At 35.0% G+C, this 20,441-nt stretch overlaps 2 protein-coding genes across 6 annotated transcripts in view; both read left to right on the top strand.

Annotated features, from left to right (window-relative positions):
* Window positions 1-63: 63 nt before the first annotated feature.
* Window positions 64-1,146, top strand: LOC113499168 (dynein light chain Tctex-type). The gene is made up of 3 exons (XM_026879529.1): window positions 64-224; window positions 302-467; window positions 626-1,146. The coding sequence occupies exons 1-3, from the start codon at window positions 189-191 to the stop codon at window positions 772-774; spliced, it is 351 nt and encodes a 116-aa protein (XP_026735330.1). The 5' UTR covers window positions 64-188; the 3' UTR covers window positions 775-1,146.
* Window positions 1,147-3,246: 2,100 nt separating this feature from the next.
* LOC113499164 (putative transcription factor capicua) overlaps window positions 3,247-20,441 on the top strand; it is a 30,169-nt gene continuing 12,974 nt past the window's right edge. For 3 of the 5 annotated variants that reach the window (XM_026879515.1, XM_026879516.1, XM_026879514.1), the window contains exons 1-9: window positions 3,248-3,774; window positions 10,947-11,096; window positions 12,721-13,401; window positions 14,632-14,787; window positions 15,315-15,504; window positions 18,002-18,101; window positions 18,410-18,640; window positions 19,692-19,831; window positions 20,224-20,377. In XM_026879515.1, coding sequence (XP_026735316.1) covers window positions 10,995-11,096; window positions 12,721-13,401; window positions 14,632-14,787; window positions 15,315-15,504; window positions 18,002-18,101; window positions 18,410-18,640; window positions 19,692-19,831; window positions 20,224-20,377 — 1,754 coding nt within the window. In that variant the 5' untranslated portion in view covers window positions 3,248-3,774; window positions 10,947-10,994. Of the gene's footprint in view, window positions 3,775-10,946; window positions 11,097-12,720; window positions 13,402-14,631; window positions 14,788-15,314; window positions 15,505-18,001; window positions 18,102-18,409; window positions 18,641-19,691; window positions 19,832-20,223; window positions 20,378-20,441 lie in introns of all 5 variants that reach the window. The other 2 variants (XM_026879518.1, XM_026879517.1) reach the window with 2 other exon arrangements.

Below are 20,441 nucleotides of genomic sequence, written 5' to 3'. Positions count from 1 at the left end.
AGGGAGCAAAGTCAATGGCATAGACTATAGATTGAATGGTTGGTCAAGCTCTAACCGATACCAACGCTTAGAAAATTTGTGTCAATTTGGGAGTCGATTTCTTTCTGTAGCGTCAAAAATTTTGTTGTTTTTGTATTAAACGAATTCCTGAAATCTCGACATACTCATATAGCGTTTCGTTTTAAATCATGGAGGTCAAAGAATGTAACGATTTAGCTGAAGAAGTAAGTTATTGCACAGATTGAATTGTGTTCGGATTGTAAATATTGATTCATATTTTTACCGACATGACGTGTTTCAGAATCAATTCATTGCGGACGATGTGAGTAAAATTATTAAAGAAGCTATCGAAAATTTAATTGGAAGTACCGCCTATCAGCATAATAAAGTCAATCAATGGACATCTGCTGTCGTGGAGTCTTGTTTGGGACAAATGACGAAGTTACAAAAGCCTTACAAATATATAGGTGAGTTGAAAGTAGGAGCCTACATGCTGACCAGTGTTTGAAACATACGTTTTTATTTTTGCAGAGCCAGCAGCACTCCTTTTCTTTTGTCAAGTGTTATTATTTATTTTAGACATTTGGCATCTAACTGTTAATTTAAACAAATGTTTATGTTTCAGTAACATGCACGATAATGCAAAAGAATGGCGCAGGCCTACATACGGCATCCTCTTGTTTTTGGGACAACAATACTGACGGCTCATGCACTGTGCGCTGGGAAAACAAAACTATGTACTGTATCGTCTCCGTATTTGGCCTTGGCATCTAAATTTAAAATTAATTCTTTCAAATAATATTCCATAAAATGCATAACATCGTAAAACCAATTCAAATACTGCATAGATGAAAAAAAACATTATGTTATATTTGAGTAAATTGCTAGTAAGCTAAAAGAACTAATAATTACTCGTAAGACATTATTTTTAAGTTATCGTAAATTTGTATTGATGAGTTGAAAGTAACATACAGAGAAACGTTTATTTATGGTATTGTAGGTTAAAATTATAATTTGCTAAAATAAATCCCTAAAAACAGCACACTCTTATTTTTCTCAGTTGTAACAGACTTGTTTTATAGTCATTACTTAATTTTAAGTAAGTAGGATATATTTTCGTACACAATAAAGTATATCAAAAACACTTTTAGTTTGTTTTTATTGTTATAATTACTATGCGAAATCATTTCATGGCATAAATTTGTATTCATTCTATATTCTAACTTAAATTTAGAATGTATTAACTTAATTAGAAATATATCTATGGGCCACTGGCCACATAAAACTAATTAGAAAATAGTGATGTACTTCATTAGTCTTTAGATTTCATGCTATGTATCTTAAAGAAATTGTGATGGTAATAATATTAAATAAATAAGCAAATTCATCAAAATGTTATTAGTTTCCATGGCTACATCCACACCATGAAATGCTTGACTTTGTTAGACCCCTTAGTCCATACTTCATAATGTCATATACAATTTTTTGATATTTCTTAATGTTTTTAAATCTATTTTGTTGATGAATTATAGCCAATCACAATATGTTTTCTTTGTCTCTAGCCATGTGTAAATTTGGCATAAGTTCAGTTTTGTCGCAAGAGTTTACCATCATCCATTTTTATGTTTAGCCGTGTATAGTGTCCCTATGCAGGTCAAATGACTTTCTTTAATTCTTAAACTATCTGTAATATCTATAACGTTTTTTAGGGCATCCTCTACTAGAAACCTTCATATAGTTTTATCATCGCATCCATTCCCCTTTCATAATTATTCAATCAAGCAGGTACATGATCTACAGACTTCTACACGTTTTTCTCAATCATCGCGTTCAACATTGTGACGAGGTGAGGCGTTGCGGGGCGAATACTTCTCGGATAATACCTCTACGACTAGGCCAGAGCAGTTAAATGACTCAGCTTAAATTTAAGAATGCAGAGAGTTTAGTTGACTTTGTTTAGTTTAGCTAAACACGAAGAGATAAATTAGCAGTGTAGTCAAGATTCTGCATAGAATGCTTGAATTTTAACGATTCATTTAAAGAATAGGTATAATTTCACCGGTAGGCAGTGTCTTACTAGGCAGTATTAACTTATGCCTATTCGAACATGCAATCATGCATATTACGAGACAGGTTATTGAACCGACACCGATGTGTGCATCAGAGTGGTTAACAGTGGTTAAACTACAAAATTTTGAATAGTTTACACTTACCTGTATTTTTCTTTTTCAATGTAAGTTATAGTGCAAGCGTTACCCTTAGAACTACCCTCTAAGATGTTAATGTGAATAGCAAGGCCTTGCATGAAACTATGCTACTCGTAAAACCTAATTAAGATGCCAGTTATCCATTTAAAGTGACGAAAGACAAAAGCGCTGGTCTTAAAATAACACTAACTCTTCTTGGTATTTACTACGGCTCTTGCACCTTTTATTGGTTCAAATACTCCTGCTCTACAAATAGATTTAATTAGCTGTAACTATCTCTTGCTTACATTCGGTAAAATTCAAATACGGAAGATTCAAAAGCTCTATCTAAAATTAATACTGCTACATGTAAAAAATATGGATTATTAAGATCACTGGATACCATTTAAACATTTACACCGCATTAATATAAGTACTGAAGCAAAGGATAAAGCTAATTACCGAAAATAGCTGTAATTTATATTTTCTTCCTCTTTTTTCAGGAAATTATGTGTTTTTAAAGAAGGGAAAATCAATGTAAAATTATTGTGAGTTTGGTATATTAATTAGGTCTGTAACTTCTGCAGTGAAGTCAGAACAATGCATTGAACTCGAAAAAATGGTTCTATTCCTATCGTGGAGTCGTGAACTATTTAGAATAATAGTAGCAGTCGCTCATATCCACCTAAGACAGAAAATTATTGTACTAAATTTATATAAACTATAGTTTTCTCTAAGTATTATTGATTAGGAAACAAATTAAATTGACCAAACGTGAAATCTTATGCACAAAGACTTCATTAATGGTAAGGCCTTTTAAAACTGTAAAAAGATAAGTAAATATTAAAAAAAAAACCTTTAAAATATTTGAGTAACGTCAGCTTAATGAACATAAGATTAATAAGAGTATTCTTACATTTTAAATTAATCCACGCTAATACCACCGTTTGAATATTGGCGCGCTAACGAAAGCGCTACATATTTGTGTCACGTGACTGTCATCGATCCAATGGTTGAACGCTTCTCGGGTCCATTCAACTCAGCTCGGCCATCGCCGGGGAGAGGGACACTTCACAACACCGATTCTATTCATACATAGGAAATATTTATATATCGCTGTCTCTTTCGCTCGTATTGAGAAATAATTAAATGAATGGTGAACGAGCGAAACAGGAATATGTTCGAGTGGAAATTATTGAAAGCTGGGCCAGGCCAGTCGCCATGTAGAATTTTTTGATGTGGGTGTTGTGTCTTGGAACGTCAAACGCTTCAATGATTATTATTTTCAAGTGGACATTAATTTTAGTGTAAATCGACATTTGACTATTCGTTTAGTGTTTTAAGTGAATTTAGTGAACAATAGTATATATTGCTTTGTGATTGTGAGCCATCTAATCTGGTGACGGCAGATAATAAACTGGAGGGGGGCTGCTAAAATACTACGATAGGATAGTAACGACGTTTTACAACTCGAGAGCGCTCATAAAATTTCTCATCTCAGTGCGGGCGAGTCGGACTTCCATTTTGTTTTATTATGTGGTTTGGTTGTTTACACTGTGCGTCGCGTTGTGGACAATGGAAAGCGACGGTGAGTATTGCTTATCCAGTAGTATAAGGAGAGAGGATTAATATGATGTCTGCGCATGTAGGGCGCACATGACAATAAACATGCAACAGTGAATAAGTAATGGTATTCGATTTTGTGCATCGTGTGGCGCAGCCGTGGTGGTGGCAGGTCTCATTAGTCATAGTAGCGAGGAGCACGCGCCGGCAACGGCGACTAGCGCGCTAGGTACGCGCTACACACGTTCCGTTGGGCTAATTGATTTCAGTTATATCTGTAAGCATGCGCCGATCGTGTGCAGTACGCCTATGTAGGTACGTAGCAGGCGCGTTTACATCGGCCTTATCAGCTGATTACAGTCCACCAGTGCAGTGGCTACCTTGCACCACCAAATGTTTTTATTAACCACAGCCACGGTATGTGTATTCATTATCCATCAACTAAAAATTGGAATACTGGACAAGTGATTACAGTATTTGTGAATTCATCTGAAATTGGAATTGGCTTGTATGTATTGTATTTCCAATTTCTTAGTACACATCTTTTTATAATATTTTATTGAAGTAGATTTTTTTATCAACTGAGTGACAAATTAGATTGTAACAGAAATGAAAACAAGTGTTCTACAAAAACAATATTATAGGTTGTGATAATAATAATATCTATTCATAAACAGTGTATGGATACAATTTATGTGTAAATTTATCCTGGATTGTCAATTGACATTCCTCTTTATATTAAGTCACTGCAGTACCTATATCAAGTTAGGTAAACTCCAAGTGGCTATAGTATGATTCAAGTTAAATTAATTAATAAGGTTACACTATCATTAAAAATGACAGCATGAATGTCACTCTAAACTTGTTCTATTTTGAAATTGATTTACTATTTTTTTCCTTCCTTTTGCATAGTCAGTTTTGATAAACAGATTCTGTTTGCAACCAGTGTCAAGCTATTTGATTTATTTATATCTTTATGTGGACATCTCACCATGTAGTTTGCATACATTTATGTACTTTGCTTTGGTACCTTGGCTTTAAAATTTAGAAAGCAGTGCTTAAATTGCAAACATTACCCGGTAAATTATTTAGTTTTTATAAGTTTTTTAACACTAGTGCAATTATCTCACCCTTTTATGCCCTCGTTTTGCACAATAATCATGTATCTTACATGACCTGGACTATATTGCTTAAATAAATGCTTGATTTATATGTAGACCAACAATGTCGCTTATACCACCATTAAACCTTGAATAGAAGGAATTAATTAATTTTACAAATAAATAAAATTTATCTTACCAACAAAATTTGACCCTGAACTTTTTAATACCAACTTTTTAGTATTACTATAGCAATTTAGCATTATAAGTTTCATATTGTGTTATAATATTGTTACCAAATAATACAAAACATGCCAGACATCATGTTATTTGCAGATATAGCATATAAATTGCTCTGAGAGGTGGAAGGTGAATAAAAGTGACACATAGATAATAACTAGGCACTTGCATGAGTCACAAACAGCAGCTATAATATGTATTTTGTATACAAATACAATATACACATAATCATGTGTTATCTTAGCCTACATACAGCATAGTATGAATCGTTGACCAAGGCCAAGCGGGCCTTTGGACACGTTTGAACTTGTTCCTTTACTATAAGTAGGTATAATGTAAATGGGGCTAAGAGGGACACGTCTAAGTGCATTCACTTCTTGGTAAATTTCTTTCATGTATAAATTTTTGTTGTTGATATTTTCACGTGAATTTTATTAATAACTTGATGTAAAATGATAAATTGATATCTAAGAGATTTTTTTTATGAAATGATATGAAATAGTTTATTCTGTAATCAGGATATAACATCATTTTTCATGACTGTCTTCTTTTTGTTTTTATAATTTACAACCTTCTTTATAACATTTAAAAAATAATCAAACTAACTTTTTGATGTAAATTTTCTGATTCTCAGACAGTGATTTTCCTATTTCTTTCTGCATACTCAAGTAGTAGATTACACAGCAACAGACCAACAGTTATTCTAGTTGCAGTGTCATTAATTTACATAAATCTGTTTCCAAGAAGTAATTGTATTGTACCATACAGTGTTCCATCTATTGTGTTCAATGTGAACTGATACAGGTATTTACTTAAAGTAACTGTCTCATTGATAACTAGTATTAATTCTTCCTAGATACCTAACACCACATTTTTATAGGTTTTTATTACCAATATTTTTTTCGTATTGCGTAAACTAACAGTCTAAGTTTAGTCTTAATATACACACTACATAGTCTCTTATTATTTATCTTATAAACTCATAAATAACGGCATAAATGGTCACGCGAAGGCTGTATTTTTTGTGCGTCTTTGTGGTGTATGGTGTAAACGACCACGCCTTTACAAATGTTATTTACACAACGACAATCATATAAAAATAATAGCATATTTAGTAATCATAACAAATGACATTGAATATAATTTTAATTTTAAGGATAATGCGAGCACTGGTCAACGCTGTAGTTATCAATAAATCGCTTCAATCATTAACTAAATGCTAATAACAATTCATAATTCATAAAGAAATTACTTTCTACTCGTACCGAAGCGTAGTTCAGTAGCGTCGCCTGGCCGTGAGATGAGAGATAGGCATCGCAACGGAAACGCTCCGAAGTTCCCTTCTCCCATCCTATTCCTCTTATTTCTCCGCCTCGGCCTAACTAAATATACTTAGGTAATACAGCTAAAAACACTCTCCGCCTTTCCCATCTTCGCTTGTTCGTTAGCCAGCTTCAATGCCTTCAATATTCAGCCTTAGAATCAACTTTAGTTTTTTTGCCACCATTTAGGTGCACACGCCTATCTCGATCGTCGTGAAACCGGTGTTTAAGACGCGAGTAACATTTTACGATCGTTCTATTGTACACGAATGATAGGGGGAATATATCTCTAAAAGATACCACGTGTGAAAAGATTAAACAAAAGGAGTTAGGAGACCTCTCGGTTTATTGATCCTAGCTGAATCTATTTAAAATTAACTGAAAATAGCGGAGTGCTCCGAATGCATTAGCAGAAAAAAGGTAAATAAAAACTTCTCACGTCAATTAAAAAGTTGCTTTTATATTTATCGTTAGTTTATTTCAAGTTCTAACTTGTAAAAAGCATTTCTAATGAATGTTCTACAAATGTACGGAGTTTCTATGTTCAGCTCTGCAGATATTTAATCTCGTATTTCCATTACTCATCACCCGTTTTTTCCAATTCTTTTTTTATCTAACCACATAACAAGTTCTTAGCCCCTCGTAAATCGGTGTCTAGTTGGACTTACATAGCAATTAGGAAAAGATTTGAGCACTTTATAGTGTTTCACATTAATAGATCTTATTGAATCTAAATTATTTTTTTGCTTTTTTTTTAAGTTTCATTGTCTGTTAATATACTATGTACATGCTACAATATTAAATGTGCGATTATGTCAAACAATGCTATTTGATTGTTTGAAAAGGAAGACTCCAAATGGATACAGTTTATTTGCCAATAACCTAACCCTTTTTTTTGGTATACTGTAAAGTTCTTTGTCTTGAAGTATCGTTCTAACTTAGACTATTAATATTATAGAGATTGAAGTCTCTCCATCCATGTAATTTGACGCATAAAATGCTTTTTCATTTAAAAGCATCAAATTATGACATGAAAACAGTTCCGAGTGTGGTATACGGCTATAGGTGTATAATCAGATATTCCGCGCCCGCATCTCAGCTTGTTTTATTGCTCTGGCCTTTCCTACCTACATTGTTTTTCAAGGGTTTCCTCTCTACTGCAGTCTTGGTTTGCAATATTACACAACTACTTAGTGAGATTACTACTTTTACTTCAGAGTTGCTTAGGTCTTAGGAAAAGGTAACCGCACTACATTGGTCGGTGGTTGTTTCAGCATTCACTCTCCCTGTCTTCAAAGAAGTAAGGTTGATTTTTGTTATTCGTTTTTCGTCAATGTGATGAGGTAGACTGCTACATTGTACAATGAGGGTTATTGCAAAAGGGTCTTGACCCCATCTAATCACGTACCGTGACGATTTGGCCAAATATCGGTGAACTGTGCAATGCATCAGTAACTTCTCTTTGTTAGCGTATAAAATAACAAACACGTAAAGTACAAAAATGCAGCTAAGTGTTATCTCATTCTATGGTTCTCTATTTTTAAGCTCTAGCTTAAAACCATTTCGCTGTCCAATTGGAAGCTGTCCGACGGGCGTGCCTTTAATAGGTTCCACTTTAGGAATTAGATTAAAAATAAAACCACCTGGAAAATGGATGCTCGGAATATTAGGATAGAACCGGTAGAATCTCAACGAAATTATACTCGTGATCTTATTATGAGAAAGGCACTTCATTCTATCTAGTTTCAATACACTGGCGAGCAGGTTTTATGACTCACTTTCTGTGAATCAGTTTGAAGATATCGTTTAGTCCGTAACATTCTCTATTGTTAATGTGACAAAGTGTGTTTTCGTTTAAATTCGTTAAGCGTTTTTATTACAGGATATTTATATTGTTGTCATGAGTAAAACTCGTATCTTAGGCATTTTACTTTAACGTATCATGTTTCAATAAGGTCATACTGATTTGATCATTAGGGTTGTCATGTATGAGAAACACAAACAAATAAAAATTCTCCGTCGTACTCGTTCTGATTGTGACTGACAGTACAATAAGACGGAGAGAATAGCATAGCAGAATATTAATGATCGTGTACTGCGAACATTTAATATTAAATCCAGAACTGTTTTTGATACGACGCGACGCCGCCGCCGGATATCTCCAAAACTAGGACAAATTCTGAGAAACCAGGACGGCCGGCAACCCTAGATATCGAGAAACATTGTACAGTGCAAAGCCGACCACTGGAGACGCGTAATGCATATAATATTAAGTGATACAACAGGTACTAGCGTCATACTCGTACTCTGTATACTCTCGTAGTCCGTGGTGTCATTTTAAATGGTGTTTTATGTCACCTGGTGCTCAATGCCACTTGCATGACATGTGAGTTAAATTAACAGTTCACTTGTTAGTAGTGCCTGCCGAGCACTTATCGTAATGATGCAGAACATCGTTAGAAGTTATTTTAATATTATATTATTTATGTTAGCGCTGCAGTATGAAACACGTGGTTTATATTATTACACGAGAGCGCGCTTTTATCGATATTGCTCATTCAGTCGAGAAATGATTTACTGTCATTTAACATTACGAAACTGGCACGGCTGTCTAGAAATTAGAATACTTTTTGAGTACTAAGTCTTGATAGGTACTTATCGACAATCGGGTCATCGATATGACATTTAAAAAAGATGCTATCAGATCCTTTTGTGTGAGGCCGTCGCGCATCGCTTCGTGTACAATATTTAAATGATTTGAGCCTTGTTACTTTACAATCGTGTTATCTACAGTGATCTGTTTTAAACCTTTGTTTCTTTCAATTGGTCTACGCACTGCCGATATTGAGATGATGCAAGTACGCGCAATACGTATGTAGGCGACTATAGGTAGCCTAGCAACCATCTGAAGTGAAGATTTACCACTACACAAATACAATACCTGTTTGGTACAGTGTAATTAGGTCAGTAGCCTAATGCTGCTGGTATGTGGGTCGAATTATACTAATGTTAGCTTATATGCATGTATTTTCAGTGTGGAACGAAAGCATTGATTTTTTTAACATTATAAATTTAATTAAATTTTTGCAATTTTGAACTAAATTGTGTAAAAAATAAGCAAGTACCTTAAGCAAGGTACACAATAAATTCGATCTACAAATTCAAATAATAAATGTTCAATTATTTTGGTCTGCGTTATTCTTTAGTAGCTGTTTAAAATTGTCGATAAATGAAGACGTACCAAAACACAGTTTACGTATAATTAGCAGTTGTAGGAGTTGGCTTAATTATGCGTTTCCTTTCATTATCAATAACCGACCAGATTGTCTTTGTAGATAGATTACAATAATTACTTATTATATAGGTACTTACTTAATGTAACATTGTATCATAATGTGGCAATAAGTGTTTCATATTGCACTATACGCGTAGCAAATTTTAATTATATTATTATTAAAAAAAAAAACAATAAGATGTACTTATGGTACAAATTGTAGCAAATAAAATGTGATTTCAAAATATAAGGAGCCCGTGAGAATTAAGTGACCATGAATCATAAACTGAAGCGATATAACATGACAATGACGGCAGTATCAATTACAAATTATCATTAATATTGTTGATGACTTCAAACAAATATTTACTACCATTGTCCCAAGTCAGCTGTGGCTGTGTAGTGTAGCGTTATTAAATCTATTGATGACTTCATGACTAATTCGTTTAGCAAATATCGGTGAGGATACCATTTCCTGTAGGCTAAATAAAATGCCATATGTTTAGATAATGGGTCACTGTTTACTACCAACACCAAGATTTGATTGAATTTGTTCTTTGACAATTTATATTTAGAAAAATCAGCCACCGTGCTTTGTATGTTCTTGTTCATTATTTAATGTTGCCAAGCCCACGAGTTTACGTCAGTTAATTCTTTTGTTCAGAGATATTTTATTGTATGCCTTGCATCTTGTTAATGAGTAGAAGATATTACTGATTATTGATAGGCACTCGTAACATAATGTCATATAGTTAAGATCGTTTCTAATGTGCCTGCTATGGAGTTTTCACGAGACCACCTCAAGTCTATACCAAGGGTTGAATCTCATAGTATATCCTATGTAATCTTCACGCTCGTCATTTTTATCAATTCTTAATAAACATTGGCCATTGAAATAGGGGATTTGACATAAAAAAACTGTTAAGTCCGTTAGACAGATTTTCAAAATATATCGGATACGAAGTTTTTCATTTATTTCGTAAACTAAAGATGAACTGAACACTGATACAGTGAAATAAAATCTCGTGTGACGTCAGTTACCAGTACGCTTTTACTAGCAAGTGATGTTACTAGCCTCTACTACCATATATTTCATAGCTTTTAATCTTCCCAAATTTTTATTGGCGTGAAAAATATGTATTCAATATTTTTGGAATCCTGTTTTTGACGGACAACAACGCAAATACTCTACTTGATCCTGTGTACAACCACTCTTGATCCTGTGTTTTGCATTATATTAAACCTTTCTTGTTTCCGCCAGGTATGCGTTTCGTGCGCGATGAGTGATCGGTGGTAGCGGGAGGCGGTGATGCAGCGAGCCCACGCGGGCGGCGCCCCGCATGCGCAGGCCTCCGCCACCGCTCACCCGCACGTACGCACGCACAACTCTTACGCAGACATCGATGATCAGGTAACACACACACTACAACATCATTTACATACAGATAAAGCTTCGACGGTTACTCATAATCATTCATAACGAATTATATTCATTATTATGTTTGGACCTCCAGTTTTTAGTAGTAGCTTCGAAAGTGTGACGTCACAATATATGGCGAAAATTTTCGTCTTGCTTCAATAGCTCCAGTACTTTTATTGCACTCCATATGTTAAACAGGTGTTACATAATATAAGTATAGTACGCTATGGACCCTGTAGGGCACGGCAATGTAGAAGAGAGGAGGATGCTAACTTTATTTAGATTTTGTATTATATTAGTTTGAGCTACCAGTTTCTGCAAATTCCTCTTAAAAAGGTCTGGTGACTGTCTGGTCTATACTGCTGCGCTTAAGAGTTTTCATATATTTAGGGCTGAACAGAAGTCTGTTTTGTTACAATAAAAAGTAAACCACGTGACAAGGAAAAAATCTTGTTTAAATTCTAAGTATCTACAACATATTTTGCTGTAGGCGAAACTATGTTCTTAGTCACTCTGTAATTTATCAGCTACTTAAATGTAAAGTTTTAACATACATTTTGGCGACGTGATCTAAAAAATTGTCAATAAAACACTATATCAAATATTTGAATCGAAATTCTTTATCGGCGATACTACTGATATTATCGGTTGTAAATGTTTTTATGATACAATCGATAGTCGATATGACTTCGATATCATCCAGACACGTGGATTGGTGTCGGAATCCGTTACGTCAATTGCTGCGTAAAATGTCCGCGATATCTAGGCTGCCAGTGCTAAGAGAGGTGTGTCTTAATACACTCTAAAAACTTACATAGTAGTTATTAAATTATACCAAAGAGGTTTTAATTGCTATTTTTTCTCCTTCATCAGTAACCTCTAATTATTGTTTTCGTATAAGTCCATAATATAACATTAATTTTAAATCGTGGTATAAAACAGGAACCTTCGTACATAAATTCAGTACTAACTATATTATATTCGAGTTCGCTGTTAAAATATTAATTGCTGCCTTATTAGGCGAGACAGTCAGTATAGCGCCTAAAATAAACTGATTTATCTTTCAAATTAATGTGGTTTCAGCTATATTATATACTACATTTATTACCTGTTACAAATAATTACCAACTTGAATCGTTATTTAATGTCAACAGGAATATCTTATGAATTTACTGAGCTCATGACGAATAATATTATCGCTCGCGTCATTGATTTCATGGCGGTCCTTTCAATGAATGAAATAGTGATGAATGTGTGTTGATTATTATATATTATGAACTAAGTTTTGTTTATTAATTAAAAGATATTATTATGATTCTACGTAATCTGCGTCGGATTAAATATTGATAGAAGTCGAAGTAAGTTTTGATCGTTCCAAGTGTTTAGGGAAAATGTGTATACTTATCTAATTAGCTAATGTAAAACGGCGATACGATGCACCTACTACTCAATAATTTAAAGCCAGTAAACAAGATAAATAACATGCCTAGTCCAAAGGTCAACGAGGAAAACGAACGGCTAATATAGTAAATCATTTTTAATTCACTATCTCCTTAGTTTATATCTTGGAACTCAAATACTCGGTACATAATTAATATTCTGTTTTTCTTTGCAGATCCCTGCTTCAGTGATAAGCAGTGTGGGCACAGTGAGCCTGTCTCAATCATCGACCCATCCTACTCCAAATATAACTATGGCGAATCCAACGAACCTTGGAAACGCTAGCAGCGGGAATGCCCAGCCCGCTGCGCAACAGACACCAACCCAGGCACCAGTACGCAACCTGCCCAAGAAACGGAAATTCGATCCCTCCGTGCTAGAAGAAATGAATTGCGGAAACAATAACACGGTGAACGCTCCTCTGCCGGTGGAATACCAACCGCATTACCAACAACCCGTCATGCAGCCATCCCCGATAGTCCAGCACCCATCTCCTCCATCCGAGATGAAGTCTTACATCTCCTACCCAAACATCGACCTGTCCGAGTGGCGTGATCACAGGGTACTCGCCAAACAGCGCGGCCTCTACGTCCCAGGAGTCATCCGTCAGGCCGAAGGTTGTAAAGTGGTAGTGGAGTTCGACGGGCTTGAGAACGACCCCGTTGAATATAGTGATGTGTTCGGTATGAACAAGAACGATGTGATTAGTGACGCGAGCCCGCAAATGAGTCACTTGCATATGGGCTCGCTGTGTGTCGTGAGGACTACGGACCCCAGCCGGGAGAACGTGCAAAATGTTTTCGTTGAAGGCCTCGTATACGAAGTGCTTAATTCTCCCATCAGAATACGAGTTAAGGTAAGCATTTAATATACTAAACGATAGTTTTAAAATAATGTCTAACAAAACAGTTTCTCAAGATCAGTTTCAAAATAATAAAAGATTTGCTTCAAAATATTGGTCTAGTGTAGGTCTAAGATTAATTGAAATGTGTAATTGCATTGTCAATTAATACTTGAACACGCGTTTTAATTTACTAATTTACATTTAAATAACATGGGGACTAGTTTCTGTCTGAATATTTTTCCTCGTTTAGTTTTCTAGGCTGCATCGATTGAGCGCGCTAGACCGTAATCTGTTAAATAAAAAAGTTAAATAATGTCTATGCTTATCTGAAATGTTGTGATTGACTTTTAACCACAGTTATTTGCTTAGTGGACTAGAATGCTACTAAACATAGATAACTTGCATAATAACAATATTGTTATTGATATTTGCGTAAGTTGAGGTAACGAGTGCCGAATGTTACTTCAAACATTAATTGGTACTTCAAACGCGCTTAGCCGTGATTTTGCCAATTCTTTTTTCAAGTGGTTGCCATAACGATTGGGAATCAGCGTTAAGAGGTCGAAAAAGCTTTTTATTAGTAAGCTTTGTTTTTTTGAAGATCATTAAGCGATTGGAAAAGAGTTCTTTCAACATTATTATCCCTCATTATGGAAGATATGGATAGATACTTCAGAATTGAAAATTCAGAACAATATTTCTTTAATTGGTAATGTTGACCAGTTTATTTTGGTGACCTGTTGTGTACAGTTGTAAGACGATTAACCTCTGTGGAGAGTAGATAGTTACACGATAGTATAATAAACAAATGACACACCTGTTATCAATTGTTGATGTCATTGTAGAAGACATTTTGATCTAGTATATCACCTTCTAAAGAGTTCAACTCCAAAAACGGTCAAATAATATTAACGGTTAAAGTATATGTAACCTGCGATATAATATTATAGACATGCTTATGTATGACGAAAACTCGTTAAACCAATATCAATGTAAAGGTTAAGTTGCTGGCATATTTAATACTGCCAAAAGTTTTATGTAAAAGATAAGCTTTAACTATATCTAAAGTTCCTCTGCGATTTTTTTTACTTCTTACTCTTAAATCTACTACTAGGTATAAACCACAAATTTTGTCCTTGTTACATCCTTAAATAAAATCCGAACTCTGAATTAAAGGTAACTTATAAGACTATGAAGGTGTTCGACAGTGGAACATTTTCATTTAATGTAAACTTGGTACAGGTATCAGACGGCGACCTCTGCAAGGAGATGGTGGAGGTGAAGCGAGCGGACATCAGGCTCCTGCAGCCGCCCTGGGCTGATGAGTTAGAAGACGCTGGAACTCACGCCGCGTCCACCCTGCACCCGGCGATGCGCATACATCATGTGCCTACACAGGTAACGAACCCGCGATTATTTTGCCATTATGTATAATATATGTGAATAAAAAATGCCGGTTTTTTTCCATATGAATAACACTTTGGAATCGTGCAACTAGAGTCACCACTGACACCAACTCACACCAACTTTTTAAAAGTGCCAGGGAAACGGCCTATCTGAAATAAAAACTTGATTTTGATTTTGAAATGTTTTATTTGCATATTTATTTTTCAAATATTACATGTACAATACGGTAAAAAAAAAACCAACATAAAAGAAGTACCTATGGTAGTACAAGTCCAGTAATTTTGAGTGCAATTTTAATATAGTTAATTATGATAGTTAACTTTTGATCAGATAAGTGATAGGTTATTATTACTTTAAAAATACCTCATGGAATTAAATTGATTGTAAACTTTGTGTGATATAACCAATAATTTTTACTGTAAAGTGAACTGTATCCTAAAAAACCATTATATGATTTGTGGTTCTGATTTTGCTAAAAATGGTCTTTGCTTAAAATAATTCATTTATTTCTCACTCAGATGGGTGGCGACAACTTCTACACATCATCACCGATGCCGGGCGCGGGCGCTGGCGGCGTGGTGACCGTGGGCGCGCTGTCCAACGGCTCCATGGACGACCTGCGCAAGCGCGCCTTCGACGACTACGGCGAGAGCGACGACGATCTTCGCCGGGAGGACATCATGTTCCCCGCTGATGTCTCACATATGGGTATGCTTGTTATACAGTACCTATAAAACTTATGAAGAACGGTCTTTTAATGTACGTCGGCCATCGGTGACCGATCAACCCGAAAGAGATTTTAATTTTCTTTTTAGCTTCTCAATAAATTTTTAATCCTTTATTAAATTTTTACTTAATTGGCCCGCGCGGGCTATAAATGTGCTGGAGAAAATTTAAATCGAAAAGAACAGAAATCATTAAAGGAATTATTGAAAATGATTTTTTTTAATTATATAAATGTTAATAGCTATACAGCAAAATCTTAATTATATAACACAAACATTAAAATCTCATAGTTATAATTTTGGTCGATCTGTCAAACGGTTGTACACACGTGCTACGGAAAGAATGCATTTTCACAGAAATAGTTCTACTTTCATGCATTTAGCTACACTACACCCAACATTCACTTCCATACGTAAGTTTAGGTAGAGTGCATACCATTGTGGACAGTCAGCCGTGCCTTTTACACGGTAATAATTTTAAACAGCTATTTATATAGATATGTGATATTCGTTCACGAGGTCTTGTTGCTATCGAGTATCGAGTCGATGGAGTATTGCTATAGTTTTGGTTGAGCGACTGTTTTTGATTAAAATTAATAAATATAGGTACAAGATCTTTACACTCATATTTCATTATACATATTTTATAATATATGTTTATTAATTGTAGTTGTAGACGGCGTAACTCATGAACTGGAGGCCCACAAAACAGTACATTCTTTGCTATTTTAGTAAAATTAATAGCAAACTATTTTATAGCTAAAGTAAATCATTATGGGTAATGTCTTTTTAATCTTAAGAACGTTAGTTTTTATAAAGCCGCGGGCTTCGCATCGCCTATTTAAAAATAATCAAATTGTAGGTCATATCACGTATTATAAATATAAAACAAAAGACTTAAAGACTATTGATAATTAATTCCAATCAGAAATTTTACTGACAAAAAATTTGGTCTAATCTTCGATATATCTTAGAAATTAATTATGTTGTGTAGGTCAGACGACCACTCGCAGCGTTTAATTAATTGGGTGCATGAACTTAAGAAGTTAACAACGAGCTTAAATGTATCAATCCATACTAGTATTTTTTATACTATTTCTAATGACTTTAGACACTTGAATAAAAAGAAACAATAGATTTACAATTTAACAGATAGGACTGCTCTTTGTATTTTTTGCTTGTCTAGACATCTCATTGTGTATGAGTATATAAGTCACAGAAGAACAGTTGTGATACATTCCTAACGCTTTTTTTATTTTGACAACTAAAGGAGTGCGTATTTTAAAGGCCCATTTTTAAAGTGTTTATTTGTATCTGGTGTTATCTTTTCTTTGGTGGTAGTAGCCTATACGGCAAAATGGTTAAGCCGTTAAAATTCTTAACAATTTTAAATACATGTATGTACATAAGCTTTTGGCCGCAACTTTGGCAACCTAGATATTGTCGGTTATTGCAGAAAAAAAAGCAATTCCAGCACTATCCTCAAAATTGTTGTAGTGGTTTAATAGTTAAAGCGTAACCAACATACTCACATTCATATTATAAAGCTGTTTGAACGTCGACTGAAATTTAAATCTCGCGAGTAATAATGTTTTCGAATATCTTTCTTGTTGTAGTTGAGGTAATTAAAAATTGTTGGCACGATCGCATCGTACATTTTTGTTGAGTGACGATTAATGTCAAGGGAAACTATGTTATGCTGCAATATTAAAAAGTTCAAATTTAAATCTATTTTTGTAGATAACTTTGTTAAAAAAAAGTATCCGTTTAATATGATAATGTTTATGATGTATCCATAAATTTACTTCAGATATATCACCTTTAACGACAGGCTTGCATTCCCACACGGACATTTTAATTGATATTTCAAAAATCATGTTTATTACTAGTGAAATGTAATATTTATCGTACTTTCAACTATCACGTAGGCTTTTAATAATTTTAATGTGATCGTGATAACGTCAGAATCGCTAAAAGCATAATATCCGGGTATTTTGACAGTTATAATTGATTGTTGAGTTTCGAATGCAATTGTTAAGATCATATTTTATAAGCAAGGCTTTTGTGATACATTTACATATATAACGGTACGCAGCGTGGCAGCGTTTCAAACTAAAAATGTTGCTTTTTAACACGAATGTATGCGTCATATGTAAAATACTTAATGTTATGAATGCAAGCTGTTAATTGCGCTACGTTTTTTTTTATTATAAGGTGACGTCCTAATTGCATAATTAACTATGGTACAACACTGAGAAGCGCCCTCAAGAAAGCTATACCAAAATTGCTGCCTGTAAACAAATCAAAAATACTAACGTTTCCATGTCACAACCAGCTTCGTTGACTTCTTCGGTGCAATTTCAATGGTCTTCTATTATTAATTTCCCTAAATACTTATATTCATTTCGAAAAGTTTGGAGAATTAAGTTTGGAAAATATAATTGATATTGGAAATACCTAACAGCATATTTTGTCCGCAGACTGCAGCAACAGCAAACGCAGTAGTCTTCAGAGCCGAGGAAGCACCTCCAGCTTGTTGGAGCGCAGCCTCACACCCAGATCTCAACCTCCCACTCCTAGGTAACTTAAACTATAATATTTCTAAAAGACTTGAGATACATCTTTTAATCATACTATTGTGTTTTGTTCTGCTTGCAACTGAGCATCTAGGAATTTTCAGCTGCAACTGAAATCGAAGAAACCTCTTAGTCTAAGCAGAATCTTCTAAGATGTTAGAAGAACACAAAATATTTGTATGTTTGTGAAACCCCCCGCGACACAAGGATTAAATTCCTTAGAGCGGGAGTCGTTTATAAAAAAAAATGTAAGAGTCTAAAATATGATACACGTTTACCTAAGTATGTTAATAATGATTAAATTTTCGCCAGATCTCAAGCGGCGACCCCGCACAAATATAAGAAGGGCGACGTGGTGTCTACTCCCACTGGCATCCGTAAGAAGTTCAACGGCAAGCAGTGGCGGCGCCTCTGCTCCAAGGACGGCTGCACCAAGGAGAGCCAGCGGCGCGGGTTCTGTTCAAGGCATCTGTCGCTACGGGGCGTGACCAGGTCCTCAAACACTCCGCTAGCTCAAGGCTCTGCTCATACCCCGCAGCAGAGGTAAGCTTGAAGCTTTGTCAGAAAGGATTTTTGCCACGTTTTTATACACTCACTTTCTTGTTTGTTTGTTTATTTGTCTTTCTGGTAAGATTTTTGTAACTTAATTTTGAGGCACTTCCCGATAAGCTATCAAGCTGAAATTTTCAGGGTAGCTTAAAACCCGATGACAATGCATTTTTCAACTATAAAAACGGCTTCACCGACATTGATAAAATGTGAATGGACTGACATTTAATAATGTGGGTATTTAGATTTTTTAAATCTATTATTGTGTATTAATATCACACTCGGCCCTTTATCTCATGAATTAGGATATTTACAGTTATAATAATCCTAGACAAGTAAAAAAGGACTAGAAACGACGGCATATATAAGCAATATATGTTTTTTCCCGATTTATTATAATATAAATTTTGTATACACAGGAAATTTGTAATCTTGTATACAAAACCACATTCAAATGGGTTTATACTTATAAGTATTTATTCTACCTAATATAATATATATTTGTTGTGTGTTTATGCGAAAAACAAATATAAATTACGACTACGCAGTACATTTAAACATTTCAAAGTTACAAACCTATAAACTTTATTCTATAAATATAGTTTAGTTAATAGTTTTTCCTAATAAATTATTTCTAGTTGTATGTATCTTTTAATGCCACATTATAAAAAAATAAAAGCAAATAATTTCGTCCAAAAAATAAAATATATTTTTTTAGTTAGAGCAACCCTTAACACTTAGGGGTATGAAAAATAGATGTTGTTCTATTCTCAGACCTACCCAATATGTATACAAAATTTGGTAAAAATCGGTAAAGCCGTCTCGGTGGAGTACTAACATCGTGACACGGGAATTTTATATATTAGATAGAAGATATTCAAGATATATATTAGATTTAATGAAGAAAGTCTCAGTAAACTCCTCGTGAGGAGTTCTATTTTCTCTTATCTGAAGTTTATTGACGTCACAATTAACACATCTCCATATAGGAAACCTCTTTCTCAGTTAATTTATCCTCCACTTTAACAAACAAAACTTGTTTCAGGAGTAGCAGTAAATCCCTATCATCCAGCGGCACGGGCGTCGAAGGTGACGAGACATCACGAGAGTCCGACACCACGCCGCCGCACTACCGCGTCACTGGACGCTTTGACTCAGATGAAACTGAGGCTGCTAATATGCTGGGTATGTTGTTATTGCTATTCATTAAATTATAAAGTGTAAAAAATTACACATCGGTCACAGGTGGCCGAAAATTCCTAGTCAATCAAGTTAATAGTTCTTTTTGTTCCCAGCACTTATAATTTTGCGGATTTAGATTATGAAAAGCGATCAAGATACTCTTAACTTAGGTTTTGTTCAGATTTTTGGTTGGTCGACTTTTAAATGTTTAATTAAAACGTTATATCTGAAATTAAAAGACAATTGCCACAGCAAAATCTTACCTGCGTACATGCTCAGGCTCCGTACGACTTTACGTTTTTTTTTAACGTCATTGCACATCGACAGAAAAATAACATGTTAGTGACCCACAATCGCCTTAAACTGTGCCTAATGTATGTTGTCCTGTCACGCAGTGTCGCTGGGCAGCTCCCGCTCGGGCAGCCCGGGCGCGTCGCCGGTGGGCGGCGGCGGCTCGCCGGGGCTGCGCAACAACCTGTTCGTGCCCATCTCCTCGCCGCAGCCGCAGCCGCACCATCCCGCCGCGCTCTACCACCACCATCTCATCAGGTCACCTATCTATTCATCGTTAAACCCCTGATTTCTTAAAAATTTGTCCATTGCAAATTTTTGA

Source organism: Trichoplusia ni, chromosome 12, assembly GCF_003590095.1.
Source record: "Trichoplusia ni isolate ovarian cell line Hi5 chromosome 12, tn1, whole genome shotgun sequence".
Lineage (NCBI taxonomy): Eukaryota > Metazoa > Arthropoda > Insecta > Lepidoptera > Noctuidae > Trichoplusia > Trichoplusia ni.
Note: the sequence above shows the minus strand (reverse complement) of the source record. Positions and strands in the feature narration are given on the sequence as shown.

Excerpts from the sequence above, each read along its gene's own strand:
- LOC113499168 (XM_026879529.1), top strand. The coding sequence starts at position 189 with ATGGAGGTCAAAGAATGTAACGATTTAGCTGAAGAA. Across the intron at positions 225-301 it reads GTAACGATTTAGCTGAAGAA|AATCAATTCATTGCGGACGA; the intron begins GTAAGTTATTGC and ends GACGTGTTTCAG. Across the intron at positions 468-625 it reads AAAGCCTTACAAATATATAG|TAACATGCACGATAATGCAA; the intron begins GTGAGTTGAAAG and ends TTTATGTTTCAG.